This window comes from Chiloscyllium plagiosum, chromosome 7 (assembly GCF_004010195.1).
Source record: "Chiloscyllium plagiosum isolate BGI_BamShark_2017 chromosome 7, ASM401019v2, whole genome shotgun sequence".
NCBI classification, from domain to species: domain Eukaryota; kingdom Metazoa; phylum Chordata; class Chondrichthyes; order Orectolobiformes; family Hemiscylliidae; genus Chiloscyllium; species Chiloscyllium plagiosum.
In genome coordinates, this window is record NC_057716.1 from 72,461,135 (window position 1) to 72,478,622 (window position 17,488).

The 17,488-nt window shown below is 40.7% G+C and overlaps 1 protein-coding gene across 4 annotated transcripts in view; it reads left to right on the top strand.

Moving 5' to 3' along the window:
• The first annotated feature begins 2,930 nt into the window (after positions 1-2,930).
• zranb3 (zinc finger, RAN-binding domain containing 3) overlaps positions 2,931-17,488 on the top strand; it is a 178,628-nt gene continuing 164,070 nt past the window's right edge. For 2 of the 4 annotated variants that reach the window (XM_043694035.1, XM_043694033.1), the window contains exons 1-2: positions 4,418-4,745; positions 15,031-15,211. In XM_043694035.1, coding sequence (XP_043549970.1) covers positions 15,042-15,211 — 170 coding nt within the window. In that variant the 5' untranslated portion in view covers positions 4,418-4,745; positions 15,031-15,041. Of the gene's footprint in view, positions 3,000-4,417; positions 4,746-15,030; positions 15,212-17,488 lie in introns of those variants that run through there. The other 2 variants (XM_043694034.1, XM_043694038.1) reach the window with 2 other exon arrangements.

Consider the following 17,488-nt stretch of genomic DNA (forward strand, 5'->3'; position numbering starts at 1 on the left):
GCTGTGGTTGGAGGGTCCCAAGGCAGAAGGTGAGGCTTTCTTCCTGCAGGTGTAGGGTGTTTAGGGTTTGGCGATGGAGGAAGCCCAGAACCTGCAGGTCCTTGGAGGAGTCGTCGTCAAAGTGCTCGGCCACAGGGTGGTGGGATTGCTTTGTGCATGTGTCACGGAGATGTTCTCTGAAGTGTTCTGCATGTAGGCGCCCAGTCTACCCAATGTAGAGAAGAGTGCATCGGGAGCAACGGATACAGTAAATGATCTGTGGAAGTGCAGGTAAATGTCTGATGGATGTGGAAGGCTCCTTTGGGCCTTGGACAGAGGTTGGGGGTGGGGCGTGGGCACAGGTTTTGCAATTCTTGCAGAGGCAGGGGAAGGTGCCAGGAGGGGATGATAGTTTGGAGGCAGGAAGGCTGTGGGTGTGAACCTGACAAGTGTCGCAGAGGCAATGGTTTTTACGGAATGCAGATAGGGGTGGGGAGTGAAATATATCCCTGGTGGTGGGGTCCGTTTGTAAGTGGTGGAAATGGCGGAGGATGATGTGACGTATCCGGAGGTTGGTGGGGTGGAAAGTGAGGACCGGGAGGTTCTGTCCTTGTTGCGGTTGGAGGGGTGGGGCCCAAGGGGAGAGGTGTGGGAAATGGATGAGATGCGCTGGAGGGCATCATCCCGCCACGTGGGAAAGAAAATTGCAGTCTTTGAAAAGGAGGCCATCTGGTGTGTTCTGTGGTGGAACTGGTCCTCCTGGGAGCAGATGCGGCGGAGGAGTTGGGAATAAGGGCTAGTGTTTTTATAGGAGGCAGAGTGGGAGGAGGTGTAGTCCAGGTAACTGTGGGAGTCGGTGGGTTTGTAGAAGCTGTCCATATTGAGTCAATCAGCACTGATGGAGATGGAGGGGTCCAGGAAGGGGAGGGAGGTGCCCGAGATGGTCCAGGTGAACTTAAAATTGGGGTGGAATGTTAGTGAAGTTGATGAACGAGGAGGTGCCGATACAGTCATCGATGTAGTGGAGGAAAAGGTAGCGAATAGGAGAGCTGTGGAAGATGGACTGTTCCAAGTACCTGTTGAAGAGACAGGCATAGCTGGGGCCCATGCAGGTGCCCATGGCTACCCCTTTGGTCTGTAGAAAATGAGAGGATTCAAAAGGAGAAATTATTAGGGTGAGGACCAGTAGTCTTTCCATGTTCCTGCATTGAACATTTCAAAATAGGTTTTCAGCCAGTATCCTTCACTTCGGGATCTGCTTCTCAAAGTATGCAAATATTTTAAACAAAAATAAAATGCAAGGCTTTTGGGAAAGGTTTCTGGTGAACATTTCAGTGCCATTCTCAATAATTCCAAAGTTAACAGGAGAAAACAGACTTGACATTATCACAATTTCAGACCACCATACAACATGGTGCACTTGAAATACATATGTGCAAGATTTTATATTTGTCGATTTTGTCAAATTATTAACTTTGTTTATGCATAAAATCTACACTGAGGGAGCAAAAAGACCAATATCAGACTCAGGTAAAAACAATGACTGCAGATGCTGGAAACCAGATTCTGGATTAGTGGTGCTGGAAGGGCACAGCAGTTCAGGCAGCATGCAAGGAGCTTCGAAATTGACGTTTCGGGCAAAAGCCCTTCAGCTTTTATTCCTGAAGGGCTTTTGCACGAAACGTCGATTTCGAAGCTCCTTGGATGCTGCCTGAACTGCTGTGCTCTTCCAGCACCACTAATCCAATATCAGACTCAGTCATACACCATAGAAACAGGCCCTTCAAGTCTATGCTGACCACAAACACTGAACTAAACTATTCCCATTTACCTGCACTTGGCGCATAGCCCACTATGCCTTGACATTGTAAGCACTCATCCAGATGCTTCAATATAGGCAACTTATTGCAGTCACAAATAGCAACTACAATAATACAGCAAAACTGTAGAATGTTTAGTACTACTTGGGGACACCAAAATATTTGCATTTTGTGTAATAGCTTCTCATACGCAGTTTAATGTAATTTTCTAATATTCTTACAACTTCAATGGCTATAAAGCTCTCAAGTTTCAATCACTCAGCTTACATTGTTATATCATCTCCTTGCTGTACTACATCTCATTAAATATTTCCACTTGCTCAAATATTTTTTTTAAAACAAGGCTATCTATCGTCAGACATAATTTGCAGTTCCATTGTCTGGGCGCTTTATATCATTCGAATCGTGTTTGCCAATATCTTTGCACCGCACTCAAAATGAAGATTAACTGCATGCCACTCCAACAGGATGTTACACTTTTTAAAAGTAAAGCTAATAAATAAAATTATACAATTATACTCTGTCGAAAATTAAGGAAAACGAGACGCTTCCTGCTCATTTTCCGCCCCACAATTCATCTATTTTCTATTCCAATGGTCAGTGAGGTAATCGTGAAAACAACAGAAATTCAAAGATGGGCAATTCCAGTTAAGATAAACTGAATTACATGATTAACACAGAAAACTCGTCGAAAATTCTTTAACAAAAAGCATACCATAATCAAACTTCCTTCCGACTAAATGACAGTCGTGTTCAAAAATGCAGTATGATATCAGGAATAGCAAAGCCCCAATCCTATTTCATTACTCACTGTCGCTTTATTTTCAAACGGTCGAAAACACAAATCATAGTCGAATTTTAGCGAAAAGGCGGTAAGATTATGTCCAATACACACGAGTTCTCTATCTTTACTGCTGATCTATTTTACTAGCATGACTGAACCCTTGTTTTATGTATTGTCTAATTTAAAAAAAAATCTCATCAATTCTATATCATAAAAGGGAAGCCACCAGATAATTAAAAAAAATAATGCTCTGATCTGGTCTGATTAATGTCGAGATAAATGAACCATGCCGAACTCTCACCTGCCCTAAAACATGTCGTATACTCACCCAATAGCTGAGCACTCGCGCGCATAGACATGGAAAATCTCCGACAGTACAGTCGATACAACGAGCTGGTGGTGCATCCAGACGAAAGGTAAGGCCACAAGGACTATCTGTTCGAAATCCACCCCCCAAACCAACCCCGGTGGATTTCTCCCAACCCCACCCGCTCAGCATGGATGGGGTTTCGGCCTATCGGAGAGGCAGGAAGAAAGGAGAAAACTAGGCCGCCGGGCTAATTTTACCCAGCCAAACCTTTCCATACGTCGCTTCCGCGACTGCTTTATTCGTCCGTCACCAGAAACAGTGATGACCTTCTCACTGTGCGTGGCGCACATTTACCACCGGTAACCACAACCCCTCCCCGCCGAAGTCGCGAAATATACCAACCCCTTAATTAAACTAAATTGATCAGCTCTGCAAGAAGTTTTTTTTAAAAAAGGCAGACATACTTACTGGCCTTCCACCAACAGGATTTGTTGCAACGATTCGGGAGCATGGCTAAACCCAGCTCCCTTCCTCGCTCGCTCGCCCCCTCCCAACCTCTTTTTTTCCCTCCCTTCACCCAACTCCAACAAGCCAAATGGAGGAGGCAGTGACGCTCACCGACTGACACTGACAGCGCCCAATAGAGGCCACAGTAGCAGCTGCCAAAGCTGGAATAACTCTAATTATAAATGTTTAAAAGGCTTACAAGGATACACCCAAAAATCAGCTTCCAATTGATTTCATGCACAAAGTCACTCCGCACTCGCTGTACACAACGGACTGTTAAATGCGAAATTGTGTGTGTACATGTATTTAATAATTGTTATAAATATATCCATATATCTGAAGCGGGACAACTACTAACAAACGTAACTGTGAGATCGATTATAATTCAATGTCTGAATGGGTAAACATATAACTATCTGGGTTACTGCAGTGTGTATTCATGTTTGATACCCGGCTCTCACACTAATTGTCTGTTTGCATTTCTCCCAATTCCCAAATCCACCATTTAACGAATAATTGGCATTGGCTGGCGCTTTCGACAAACGCTATCCAGAGCGCCAAATCTTCATCAAAATCGTCCGTTGCGTTTTTACATCGATCCCCAATTATAATGGGTTTAGCATATAATGTGATGGATGTCAACAGGTTGTCCTGACAACAATTTGCAACCTCACTCCTCCTAATCTTGTAGCATGCACGCCAAAGAAATCCATTTTCTGTGCATCCTGAGGCTAAACATCAAGTTCGCTTCTATATTAGATTAAGATGATGATTTTGGAGCCGGCTTTCTTTCTGCCCGCACTTCTATTGCTTTCTACCGTTCACCCTCCCCCCCATGGGAGCACAGACAGCTGTCAATCATCCGGGCACAATGGTGACTCTAAGCCAATGAGCGGCAGCAGAGGGCGGGGTCAAGCCGCCATCACGTCAGACTTCGGCAGCGGGTGCTCTCGCTCGAGTCCCGGCACACTCTCTGAAACCTGCCGGTCCCTTTCCGGGGATTTTAAAAAAAGGGCCGGCTTAAATAAAACGCTTACTCGACAAAGCAGACGCGCTATCGATCTTACCCACCATCCACGTGCGTATTCATCGAGCGGCCGAACAGAAAACCGGCGAAAATAAAACCCAGCCCCGAAAATCTACAGGAAAAACCCCCCACCCCCAACCAAACGCTGCCCCGGCATCACTGCAATTCGTCATCACGTCCGGCGTCACTCGTAATGACGGAGAGCACGCTAGCGTGATGACGTTGTTGACGTGTTTTAAGCGCGCTTCTGCTGTCGAGTGTGACAATGTAACAGTCCGTCATTGAAGAAATGTGTTGACTACTGTTACTACTGTTGCAGTAAGTTTGGTCATGAAGTTTTCCAGTTTAAATTTTGCATTATATGTCCATTGCTTGCTTTAATTTGGTGCTGTAATGTAACTCAAAGGTTTTACTTATTCAGTGATTTTTTTTAAACATTATATCAATTTTTTTATTTCTAAATTATTTTATTTAACACTTTGGCAGTTTTAGTTATCATTCGCCAGAATGATTTGTTGAAGTATTGATCGTGTAGAAACTATTTATTGTTGTCTTGAACCGAGAAGGAGATGAATGAATTCGCAAGGCGCAGAACTAGTTTACGCATATGATAATCGTGTGGTTTTTACATTCTCAGGGAAGTCTATTCATATCACCTTTTATATTGGAACATAGCTTTACAGATGAAGTCGTGATTAAAGATTTGATGCTGGGTTATATTCCATCCAACGATTGACATTTTGCAAATGGGTGGTAACGCTCCTTTAAGGTGGTTTTTAGACAAGACACAAACTGTCACAATGCAGTGCCAACATTGGGAATTTTTTATTGACAGGTTTACTGTCGTTTTCAAAAATACTTACCCTATTTAGCTAGGGCTAGAAGACCGTTTTGGCTAGAAACCGTTATTTGTTGATCAAGGGTCTTTTTGATGCTATTCATGGAATAAAAGTCAACTACATCACAATTACATTACTTGAAGGACTCCTGTATTCTCAAATCTGGGCAGCTTGTAACTCAATTGCTTTTTCTGTGTAAAACTAATTTTGAAATTAAGCCTATTATAGAGTGCCTAAAACAACATTCATATCTTTTCTTGATTTGAATGTCGGCGTGAAATTGTTAAGAACAATGCATGAAAAAAAATGCAATTTTGACGTAACTACCATTCATGGGGTGGTTTATTCAATGTTTATTTGCCTAAACTACTGTCTGTGTCTTGCAAAAGCTTACATTGATCTTAATGATCAATCATGCTCCGTATTTGACATCAGACTTGTCCTTCTGCATGTTGCTCTAATCTAAGAAAGTGGTAAAGGCTAGTACAATTACAACATTTAGAAGGCATCTGGATAGGTGCATGAACAGGAAAAGTTTGGAGAGCTGTAAACCAAATGTTGGCAAATGGGACCTGATTAATCTAGGATATGGTCGGTATGGACGGGTTGGACCGAACGGTTTGCTTCTATGCTGTACATCTCCCTTGGCTACATACCTGGTCAACTTGTCGAAAAATTCATTAAGTTGGTCAAACATGACCTCCCATTAACGAAACCATGCTGCCTGTTTTTGATTAATCCCTGCCTGCTATTTACCATTATTTTATCAATCTACCTCTCATACAGTATCTTATCAAACAACCACTGATATTTTTTATCAGTGTTCTACTTCTTAAAACTTTTACAAACTTTGTAAGATGTAAGGAAAGGACTAATCAGACTGAAATAAAAACAGGAAATACTGGACAAACTCAGACGGTCTGATCATGTCTGTGGAGAGAGAAACAGAGTTCATGATTCAGGTTGATACGTGTATGCAGGGGCACTTGATCTGCGAGGTTAAATTGCTTTTAATTTGTCATTTTGTCTTTCTTTTTGTAGTCATAAAAACTTGACCTATTGGGTAAATCAAGACCCAGGAAATTAATGCAGTATTACACATGGATATAAAGGTAGAATGTAATGAAAAATGTTTGATTTTTGACTGAACGTTTGCTTTGGTACCTACCACCTGGGCTGTGTATTAGGATGAATGCTCATTTCAATATTTATTAAAACATTTTTGTTGGAAGTGGTTAAATAAGAACTGTGCTTAATTCTGGATCACTATGTACCCTGAAGTGATAACAGCCCTCTTACGACTTAAAGCAATCATAGTCAACAAAAGGTGAGAATAATCTGAACTTTTATTTAAAGAAAATGTATCCCCATATGTGATAAAGTTAGAAATCACACAACACCAGGTTATAGTCCAAACTTGGAAGTACAAACTTTTGGAGTGTTCCTCCTTTGTCAGGTAGCAAATGTGAAGAATAGGGTAGATCCAATGGTATGGGACAGATTTCAAGTTCAGCATGAGAGAATGCACAAAGGGTCTCTGACAACAAATTTCCAATTGTATACAGGGAAAGGGATAATCAAAGGAAATGTGGGCTTTCCAAAAATATGGATAATTTACAAATGGAGGAATTGACAGACCAATTGAATAATCACTTTTGTCAATCTTCACAGGACAGGGAAAAGATAATATCCTTGATATTGTTCGTGGTGGCACAATGTTTAGCACAGTGCCAGGGACCCAGACTGAATTCCAGCCTTGGATGACTGAATGTGTGGACAAAGTTTAAAAAAATCACGCAACATCAGGTTATAGTCCAACAAATTTAATTGGAAGCACTAGCTTTCTGAGCACTGCTCCTTCATCAGGTGGTTATGATGAAGGAGCAACGGTCTGAAAGCTAGTGCTTCCAATGAAATCTGTTGGACTATAACCTGGTGTTGTGATTTTTAACTTTGCACATCCCAGTCCAATATCGGCGTCTCCAAGTCATGAATGTGTGGAGTTTGTGTATTCTCCCCATGTCTGTATGGGTTTCTGCTAGGTGCTCCAGTTTCCTCCCACAGGCTAAAGATGTGCAAGTCTGGTTGATTAGTCATGGTAAATGTGGGGTTACAGTGATAGGGCGGGATGCTGTTTGGAGGGTTGGTATAGATGCGATAAGCACTGTAGGGTTTCTATGATCTTAGTGTTTTGCTCCTATTTAAAGTAAGCAATGCAATTGTTTCGGGAAACAAGGCTGTATTTTATAGAAAATTGATGAGAAAAGTGAAGATGATATTTATAATCTTGCAAAGTGATCAATTGTCCTTTTTATTAATTGGAGAATTTAAAATATAACTGCATTATTTAAGGTAGATTAGATGAACTAGGAAATGATGAACCTGTTGGTGCAATGTCTGCTGTGAGAAAGTTTATTGTAATCTGAAATAACAACAGAGTGATCCAGCAAATGAGCTCTTCAATACATTAAAGCTCTCTGATTTGTTCAGAGGCTGTGGGCAGCATTTATTGCACATCTCTGTTGCCAATAATTTTAAAAAATTATGTTGATTTAGCCAAGAATTGGTCATGGAAGTGTGAGATAATGTATTTCTGGAGGTTAAGCGAGGCAAAGGAGTACATAATTAATGGGAGCATACTGGGAGGCTTAGGAGAGGTGAGAAGAAATTGAGCTGAGAGTCCACAGATTCCTAAAGATAACTGGACAGGTCATTAAAGTGGGTTAGGAAGATGTTCAATGTCTTTTTTTCTCTTATGTTGTTGTTGTTTACTTTGTTAATGAAGAATAGGGAGATTTGGAACTGCACAAATCATTAGTTCTTCCACAACTTGAGCACTGTGTATATTTCTGGTCACCTCATTACAGGAAACATGTTATTGCACTGGAGACAACACAGGAAATTTACAAGAAAGTTGCCAGTACTGGAGAAATGCAGCGATGAGGAAAGATTTGGTTAGCCTGGGGTTTTGTTCCTTGGAACACAGGTTGACGGGAGCTTTGAGTGAGATGTACAAAATTGCAGGAAGCCTGGATAAAATTAATGGGAAGAGCACAATTACCTTGGCAGAGAGGTCAGTGATTCGGGGCATAGATTTTAAAGTAATTGGTTGAAACATTATTGGGGGAGATGAGAAATATATTTTTCACAATAAGGTAGTGGGGTCTAGACCTCAATGACTGAAAGCATTGTAGAGAAGTATCAAGTGCCGTAACCTGAATGCCTGTGGACCAAATACTGGACTTGGGTTTGGAGGCTTGACTTTTCACTGGCGCAGCCAAAATGGACCAACTGGCCTTTTCCTATGAGTAAGCTTATTGTGAATTCTGTGATAGTGAATCAAATTTAAATTTTTTGAACCATTTAAGTAAATTAGCATGGAAATGACTGGATGTCATGAACCTCCTGAAGTCAATCCATAGTCTTCCATAAGCGTATGTTAAGATAAAAGCCAAGCTCCTAAAAAGAGCAGGTAGGTGATTTTGACTTGGACAAAACACTTGTGAGACCTCAGCTGGAATGATATGTAATCTTGTGGGTGCTGCATTATAAGAAAAATGTGAATGTTATGGAGAGAATGGTTCAGAACTTAGAAGCTTCAGATATGAGGATAGATTTAACAAGCTGGCACTGTTCTCCTTTGAGAGAAGAAGGCTGAGACGAGATCTGATCGAGGTATTTCAAATAGTCAGGATAGATGGGGTAAAGCTGTTTCAGCTTGTAAAACAAATAAAGGAGAGGGCATGGATTTAAAGTGATATGCAAATGAAAAAAGTATTTCACACAGTAAGTGGCTAGTGTACAGAATGCATCGTCTGTAAATGTGGTAGAGACAGGTTCAGTTGAGGTATTCAAGATGGTATTGAGTGACAATTTTGATAGAAATGTGTTCGGGGGGGGGGTTCCTCAGGTTAGTGTCCGAGGCCCAACCATCTTCAGCTGCTTCTCTCCATCATAATGTCAGAAATGAAGAGGTTCGTCATTGATAGCACAGTTCCTTAGATACTAAAGCAGTCCACGTCCAACTGCGACAAGATCTGGACAATATCCAAGGTTGCGGTGTCAAGCAGCAAGTAACATTCGCACCACAGAAATACCATGCTATGACAATCTAATTACTGCCCTTTGCCATTCAATGATGTTACATGACTGAATCCCCCACTATCAACATAGTTGGAGTTACCATTGACTAGAAACTTAACTGGATTCACTTCATAAACATAGTGACGACAAGAACAGGTCAGAGGCTAAGAATTCTACAGTGAGTGAATCCCCAGAGTCTGTCCACCACCTACATGGCACAAATCAGGAATATGTTGGAACACTCTGTGCTTGCCCAGATTGGTACACTTCCAACAGCACTCCAGGAGCTTGACATCATCCAAAACAAAGCAGCTGTTTAATTGGCATCATGTCCACTGCCTCCACCGCCAATGCTCACTAAAAGAAGTGCATACTATTTATAAGACAAACTGTCGAAAATCACCAAAGATCGTTCGATAGCATCTTCCAAACCCACAACTCCTACTATCTAGAAAGACAAGGGCAGCTGATATGTGGGAATACTACCTGCAAATTCCCCTCCAAACCATTCATTAATCTGACTTTGAAATATATAGCTGTTTCTTCCTGGTTACTGGGTCAAAATCCTGGAATTTCCTGCCTAAGTGAACTGTGGTTGAACCTTCAACAAGTGACAAGTGGACTGCAGCAGTTCAATAAATGCTGGCCGGCCAGCGAGCAACGTCCACGTTCCATGAATGGATTAAAAAAAGGAACCATTTGTCATCATTGTATATATACAAATATTTGTGAAGTACCAGGTACCATATGCATGAGCATAATGTTACGAAGAGTTGCAATTCGATTGACTCGATGGTGAACCTTTGGAAGAGGCAGTCATATTTTTTGCAAAAGATAGGTCCAAGATTTTTTTGAACAATGAAAAACCAGGGAAAGTAGAGATGTTGGTTCAGTGCACACAGATCAATAAAATGTACAAAACAACAGTAAGAAGGTTTTGAGGTAATGCTGACCTGACATCTGGAGTGTTAGCATGTTAAAGGGGTTGATTTTCTTTTTGTACGGCACTGGGTACAGTTTGGAGCATTTCTCCTTCGAGTATATTTTGTTTTGAGACCACTGGATAGAATTATCTGAATTGTTCCTTTTTTTTTTTTCTTTTTTTTGTTAATAATCTGGACCTGGATACAGAGCATGATTTCCAAGTTTGCAATTGATCTAAAATTCAAAGTCAGCACACAGAAAATTCATAAATAATTCAGATGGACCTAGACAAGTGAAATAGACAGATTTGCGAAATTGATGAAATATAATGCAGAGTCATGTGAATTGATCCATTTTGGAAAGAAGAATGGGGGAACGACAAGGTGAACTAAATTGTGTAGTTTTATGGGATTGCAGGAATGTTGTGACAATGGGGATGGATGGACATAATTATTTGAAAGTTTTTGGATAAGTTTAGATAGTGTTTTAAAAATGTCTTGCTTTTAGAGATGTGGGCATCACAAGTGAGGCCAACATTTGTTGACCGTCCCATTTCCGTAGAGAGCATGGTAGTGAGCCACTGCCTTTACTGTCTGCATTCCATATGATGTAGGTCCTCTGACAATCCTGTTAGGAAGGATGGTGAAGCAGGAACGAGATTACTGTATTTGGGTCAGAATGGTGACTTGAGGGTGGGAATATTCTCATGCATTTGCTGTCTTTGACCTTCTTGGTGGCAGAGCTTGCTGGTTTGAAAGGTGCTGCTGAAGGACGCTTTGAGTGTCTGGAGTGTATCTTGTAAATGGTCTACACTGCTGTCTTATCCATTGTGATGGAGGGAATGAATGTTGTATGATGGATTGAAGCTAATCGGGAAATCTGTTTTGTCCTGCACGATGTTTGCAACTTGTGTTGTTAAACTGCAGTCATCTAAACAAGTGGAGTGTGTCCATCACATTCCCAGCTTGTTCCCCTCAAATGATGGACAGGCTTGTGAGGTCAAGAATTGAGTTACTCTGCTTGGGATTCCTAGCCACTGAACTGCTATTGTAGCCATTGTACTGTATCTCTATAGATGATGTACTTCAGACTCTGGTTCATAGAAAAATCCAGGATATTGATAGTGTGGTATTTGATTTATGGAAGTACTATCGAGTTTCGGAGATGGTTAGATTTTATTTCTTCTTTAGAGATGTTTGTTGCCTGGCAGTTTTGTGGCATAAATGTTAATGATCACTTGTGAGCCAAACCTGCTTAGGGGCTTCAGTGTCTATCACTGAGAATGGCTCATTAGCAACTACCGACTGAACTGGCTGAGTTCTAAAGATCAGACCTGCTGGACACGGTCTACGGCAGGTGAAAAAGGAATCGAGAAAAGGGGGGAGGAAAAAACTGCTTGAATTCATCTTTTCCAGTCCATGACAAATATTCTTAATGACCACCATGAGGGATTTCTGGTGACCAAGTACTGGTTTCATTTTAAGGATATTTTCCATCATTTTGTTTGGCACCACTAGTGTCATAAACGGGATAGATATTCAGTCAGCCTAGCGACTCAAAACTGAGCATCCATGAGCAACTGCAGAGTTCTTTTTTTAAATTCATTTGTGAGATGTGAGCATCACTGGTCAGGCTAACATTTATTGCTCATCTCTGATTGCCCAGAGGACAATTAAATGTCACCCACATTTGTAGGTCTGGAGTCATGTGTAGGGCAGACCAGCTAAGGATGGTGGATTCCATCCCTTTTTAAAAAAAAACAGTAGTGAACCAGATGGGTTTTTCCTGACAATCAACAATTAGACTCTTTTATCATTAGACTCTTAATTCCAGATATGTATTGAATTCAACTTCCACCATCTTCCATGGCAGGTTTCAAATTTGAATGACCAGAAAATTACTGGGGTCTCTGGATTAGTAGTGCAGCAATAATACCACTAGGCCATCCCTCTCCAGCTATTGTATTCAACTTCAATTTATAACTTGGTGAGCTGGCATATACCCAATCTATCTTTACCAAGAATCAGAATGGATTGCTGGATGAAATGACAAGAGCAAGAGGAAATGCCAGGAGCAGCACCAGACATGCCAGAAAATTGGGTCATACTAAATTAAGCTACGTACTGAACTCGAGAGTGTGGTGCTTGAAAAGCATAGTAGGTTAGGCAGCATCCGAGGAGCAGGAGAATCAACATTTTGGGCATAAGCCCTTCAAGAGACTTTTGCCTGAAACGTTGATTCTCCTGCTCCTCCAATGCTGCCTGACCTGCTGTGCTTTTCTGGCACCACACTCTCGACTCTGATTTACAGCATCAGCATTCCTCATTTGCGTCTACATGGTGAACTATTACTTGTCAAGCAGCAGAACCACAAAGTGATAAATGGGGCAAAGTGATTCCATATCCAATGAAGAGGATCTAATTTCTGCAGTCCTCCAACATCCAGTAATGAACAGATGTAGACAATTTAAACAACGTACTGGAAGAGAAGTTCCCTAAATATTTCTATCTTCGAGGATGGAATTCAGTGCATTAGCATGGGCTGAGGTATTGACTGAATTTTCAGCTCGTGGTACCGAGTGGATGATGCATCTCTTGCTTCTTTAGTTCTCCATCATCACAGATGCTAGTCTTTGATTAGTTACACATTAGTGTATGAAATGGCTGAAGATATTGGTTACTATAAAAGCTTTTGGTCCTGACAACATGTCCACTATTGTACTGAAATGTGCTCCACACATAGCCATGCCTCTAGCCAAACTGTTGAAGTACATCTATAACATTGGTATCTATTGATTATGATTAGATTAGATTAGATTAGATTACAGTGTGGAAACAGGCCCTTCGGCCCAACAAGTCCACACCGACCCGCCGAAGCGAAACCCACCCCATACCCCTACATTTACCCCTTACCTAACACTACGGGCAATTTTTTAGTATGGCCAATTCACCTGACCCTGCACATCTTTGGACTGTGGGAGGAAACCGGAGCACCCGGAGGAAACCCACACAGACACGGGGAGAACGTGCAAACTCCACACAGTCAGTCGCCTGAGGCGGGAACTGAACCCGGGTCTCTGTGAGAACTTGCCCAGAGGTTTTGTCCACAAAAAGCAGTTTTAGTCCAACCTGGCGAATTGCCACTTTATAAGAAAATAACCTTTGCTGGAGATCGCAGCAGATCATGCAGCATGCAGGGAGAGAGAGCAAGCTAACATTTTGAGCCTAGATGACTCTTCAATAGGGCCATACTGCAGTAATTTGCTCCTACCATTTTATAAGTCTACTCTTGATCGTCAGCTCAGCGATGGAACAAGCCACTACAGCATGACCAGTTAACATTTATCAAAAGTCATATGCTCTTTGCTCAGTTTTGTTTCTGGCACGACCACTTAGCTCTCGACTTCATGGCAGTGTTGGTCTAAACATGGACAAAAGAGCTGAATGCCAGAGATGATCTCTATCAAGTAGAGCAAGGCGTGGGAGCACTGGCTACAAACTCTTCAAGCCAAAATTGTCCTGACTTGCAACTATCATCTGCTGTTCCTTTGTGGGCTCAAAATCCTGGAACTCTTCTCAACAACACTGTAGATGTACTGACACAATACAGACTGCAGTTGCTCAAGAGGCAGCTAAGCACCACCATTTCAGGTGCAAGTAAGAATGACAATAAATGCTTGCCTAGCCAGTGACATCTACATCCTCTGAAAGAACAAAGATATCTGTCCCATTTTCTTGTTCCCTGCTCCAGTTCCAGCTAAACGACTATCTTCTTAATTTCTTCTTATTCCTCTTCACCTCTGTCCCATTTCTGTAGAACCCAACATTCTGGATCTCAAACATATAAGTGAAACAATTAATATATTTCATAATGCATCATTGTCCATTTTAGTTTTCATTGAAATTGATATGCATCATTGTCCATTTTAGTTTTCATTGAAATTGATAAGTATCTTAGACTGAAAACCTGTAGTAGCTAAGTAAGGAGTAGGCTTGTGTTAAAGTTATAACATACTAGTGGAACGTTTACTCTTTGTTAGCTGGACAGAAAAAATCCTTAGCTGAAGACATCAAAACTTTGTAATAAAATTTGCAATTTTGTGTTGCTGACGTATCGAATTTTATCAATTAATGTCATCATATGAAAGCAAGCTGAAAGCCAGTTCTGAGGAAGGGTCATTGGACCTGAAATGTTAACTCTGATTTCTCTTCACAGATGCTGCCAGACCTGCTGAATTTTTCCAACAACTTCTGATTGTGTTTCTGATTTACAGCATTCACCGTTCTTTCGGATTTTATTCTGAAAACCTTGAATTAAATATATTCTTAGATGATCAAATCCTTCATGATACTATGGATTGAATTTTTTAAAAAATATCTCTTGTAATATAATCAGATGGAGTTGAAGGATATCCAATAATTTGTTGGTGAAATAAATCAGTTTATTTCTGTTTTGATTTTTCTGGCTATTACAGTTCCCCAAATAATTAAAGGTACCTTGATGCACCAAAAGGAATATACAGTCCGATTATAGCAAAACCAATGTTGTAATTAGTTGTGGATTTTGAGGTTACAGTATTGCCCTGCAAATATACCAATTTCCTTTCTGGAGCTTGTTTGTTTGGATTTATTGTACATCAAAATAAAACAGTTACTGCAGTGTTTGCGATATAATATTAAATCTTTATATGTTAAATATTTTTAACAAAATATCAATTGCAAGGCTTGATCTATATTCTATTATTTTAAAAAATGCAGTTGAAGAAGTCATGAAAAAATCCCAGCAGCTCCAGCAATGTCCTCCATCTTTATTTCCTGAGAACAAGTGCACAGAAGATGAGTTTGACACTCTGCTTTCAACACTGCCTGAAAAACTTAATCAGAGATTGCTTCCTTTCCAGAAAGAAGGAGTCAAGTTTGGCATTGAAAGAAATGGCAGGTAAGCAAATGTATATCATTTTTGGATTTGTGATGATGAGAACACACCATGCTATTTTACTTTGTGATTACCTATGCCATTGTTATTCAGGAGGCTGGAGTCTGCATTATGCTTGACACTTATCTGCTTGGATAGCCTGGTCCTTGAAGGGCATGCCTGACACAATCTTTGAGAATCCAAGTAATTTTAGCCAAGATCAAATAGTCAAGTGTGAATCAGGTGTCTAATGGATCTCGGACATTTTGACTTTATTGGGGGAGGCAAACCTGGAAAATGAATCAATGTGGTTTAATCTTAACTGTCCTCTGGGCAATTAGGGATGGGCAATAACTGCTGGCCTAGCCAGTGACGTCTCCATCCATGATTGAATAAAACATATTTTTTTATCCTTGCAGCCCTGTGAAAGTACTGCATTAAAGATATATTTGAAGTTGCTTTAGAAAAGGCATTTCAGTGATTTAAAATATTACTGGTTGATTGGTGGTACAGAATGAGAGTATTGCTGCAAAAAGAGACATGACCTCCAGTCTGCTTGTCTTGTACTCCTGCGAACAGAATCACAAGAACATCAATAACTTGTTTTCTTTGAAATTTAGTCTCCTTGCAGTTCTGCCCTAATGAATGCAAAACAAAAGCTTCAACATTATGTGTGATTTTCTTTTTTTGGCAATATTCCAAATCTAGCTGACAAAGGAAAAGTATCCAACAAGGTTTCTTGTTTCCAGGTCACAATTTTTTGAGAGTCCAGTAGTTTGTCCATTTTAGGTCCACATATCCTGAACTGCCAGAAGCTAAGGTGTACAGTTGTTATTTTCTTCATGGCCATATTTTGTTGTCATTGGCAAAGCATTATTGCTTATCAATGGCCTCAAAGAAAGCTGCCCACAAACCTCCATCAATCAAGGTCGCATGCACTTCTCATTTCTAAACATGAATTTCAATGTGGTGTTGCAATGTGGTCTCCAACAATAGTGATCTCATCAAACAGGGTAAGCAGCCAATCACGTTGAAGAATTCGCACAGATGGCAAGCCAGGAATACAGTTATGTTTTGCTTTTTGCAAAATTTATAAAATGAATTGGGATGTGCACATTAAAAGCCTGAATGTCATTAAATGAGCTTAAAAAGTGACTGTATTTGAGATGGAAATTGTGCCACAATGGAAAAATCTGACACTGCACATAGAATATTACGTTTTCACGGCCACAACAGTTGTTCAGCATTCTTCATAACTTGTGTTTGCTGGTAAAAATACAGCCCCACCTGATTAGCAAAATGTAATCTTTTTGTGGAGGTATAGCAAACATATTTCAACTAAAGGGACAAGGTCTCAACAGTTCAATGAATTCTGTTGATGGTCCTCCTAAAGGATTTTGAGCGAAGTCGGTGAAAGAGCAGAATATCGTTGACATTAACTTTCGAATTCCACATTTAACCCTGTACATGTTCTGACACCAGAAATTGCCATTGGTTTTGCCATTATAATAATGGCTCCTAAGCATTACAATTGCACAGTCCTAACCAGAAGTGTTTTATCATTGAAAATTTATGCATGTCAAAGGAATGCACATATACAATTATGTTACATCTGCAAGTTTATATTTGGGGATGTGATGTCCTTGTCGTATTTTCGCTAGGTAAATAATCCAGAGACCCAAGTATTGTTCTGATGACTCTGGTTCAAATCCTGTCATGGCAGATGGTGGAATTGGAATTCCAATAAAAATTAAGAGTCTTAACAATGACTACAAAATTGTTGGGAAAGGCCCACCTGGTTCATTGATGGCTTACATGTGACTTTGGACTCATGACAATGTGGTTGACTCTGAATTGAGAAGCCAAGTTACGGATGAGCAAGAAATGCTGGCTTAGCCAACCGATAACAAGCAATAAACAAAAATATATTATATCTGTGCAAAGATGGAAATTGCTGGAGAGAATCAACAGGCCTGGCAGCAAATGTGGAGAGAAGACAGAGACAATGTTTTAAGTCCAATGACCCTTCAGAACTGACAGTAGCTAGAAAAAGGCGGTATTTACGCGAATGATGAGCAGAAGTGGGGTGAGGTTCGAACAGGACTGGGTGAATAGTTAGAGATGGAGCCTCAAAGAGAGAGAGAATATTAGGCAGACAAAGGGATGGTTGATAGTCAGCCAGGGATGAAGAAAGTTGGTAATGGGGACAGTGAGCAGATTAAATTTGTGTTGGCTATGCTGGAAGTAGCCCATATTATAACACAGTTGAGGGTATGAGAGTGGGTAAAGGACATGAAAGAA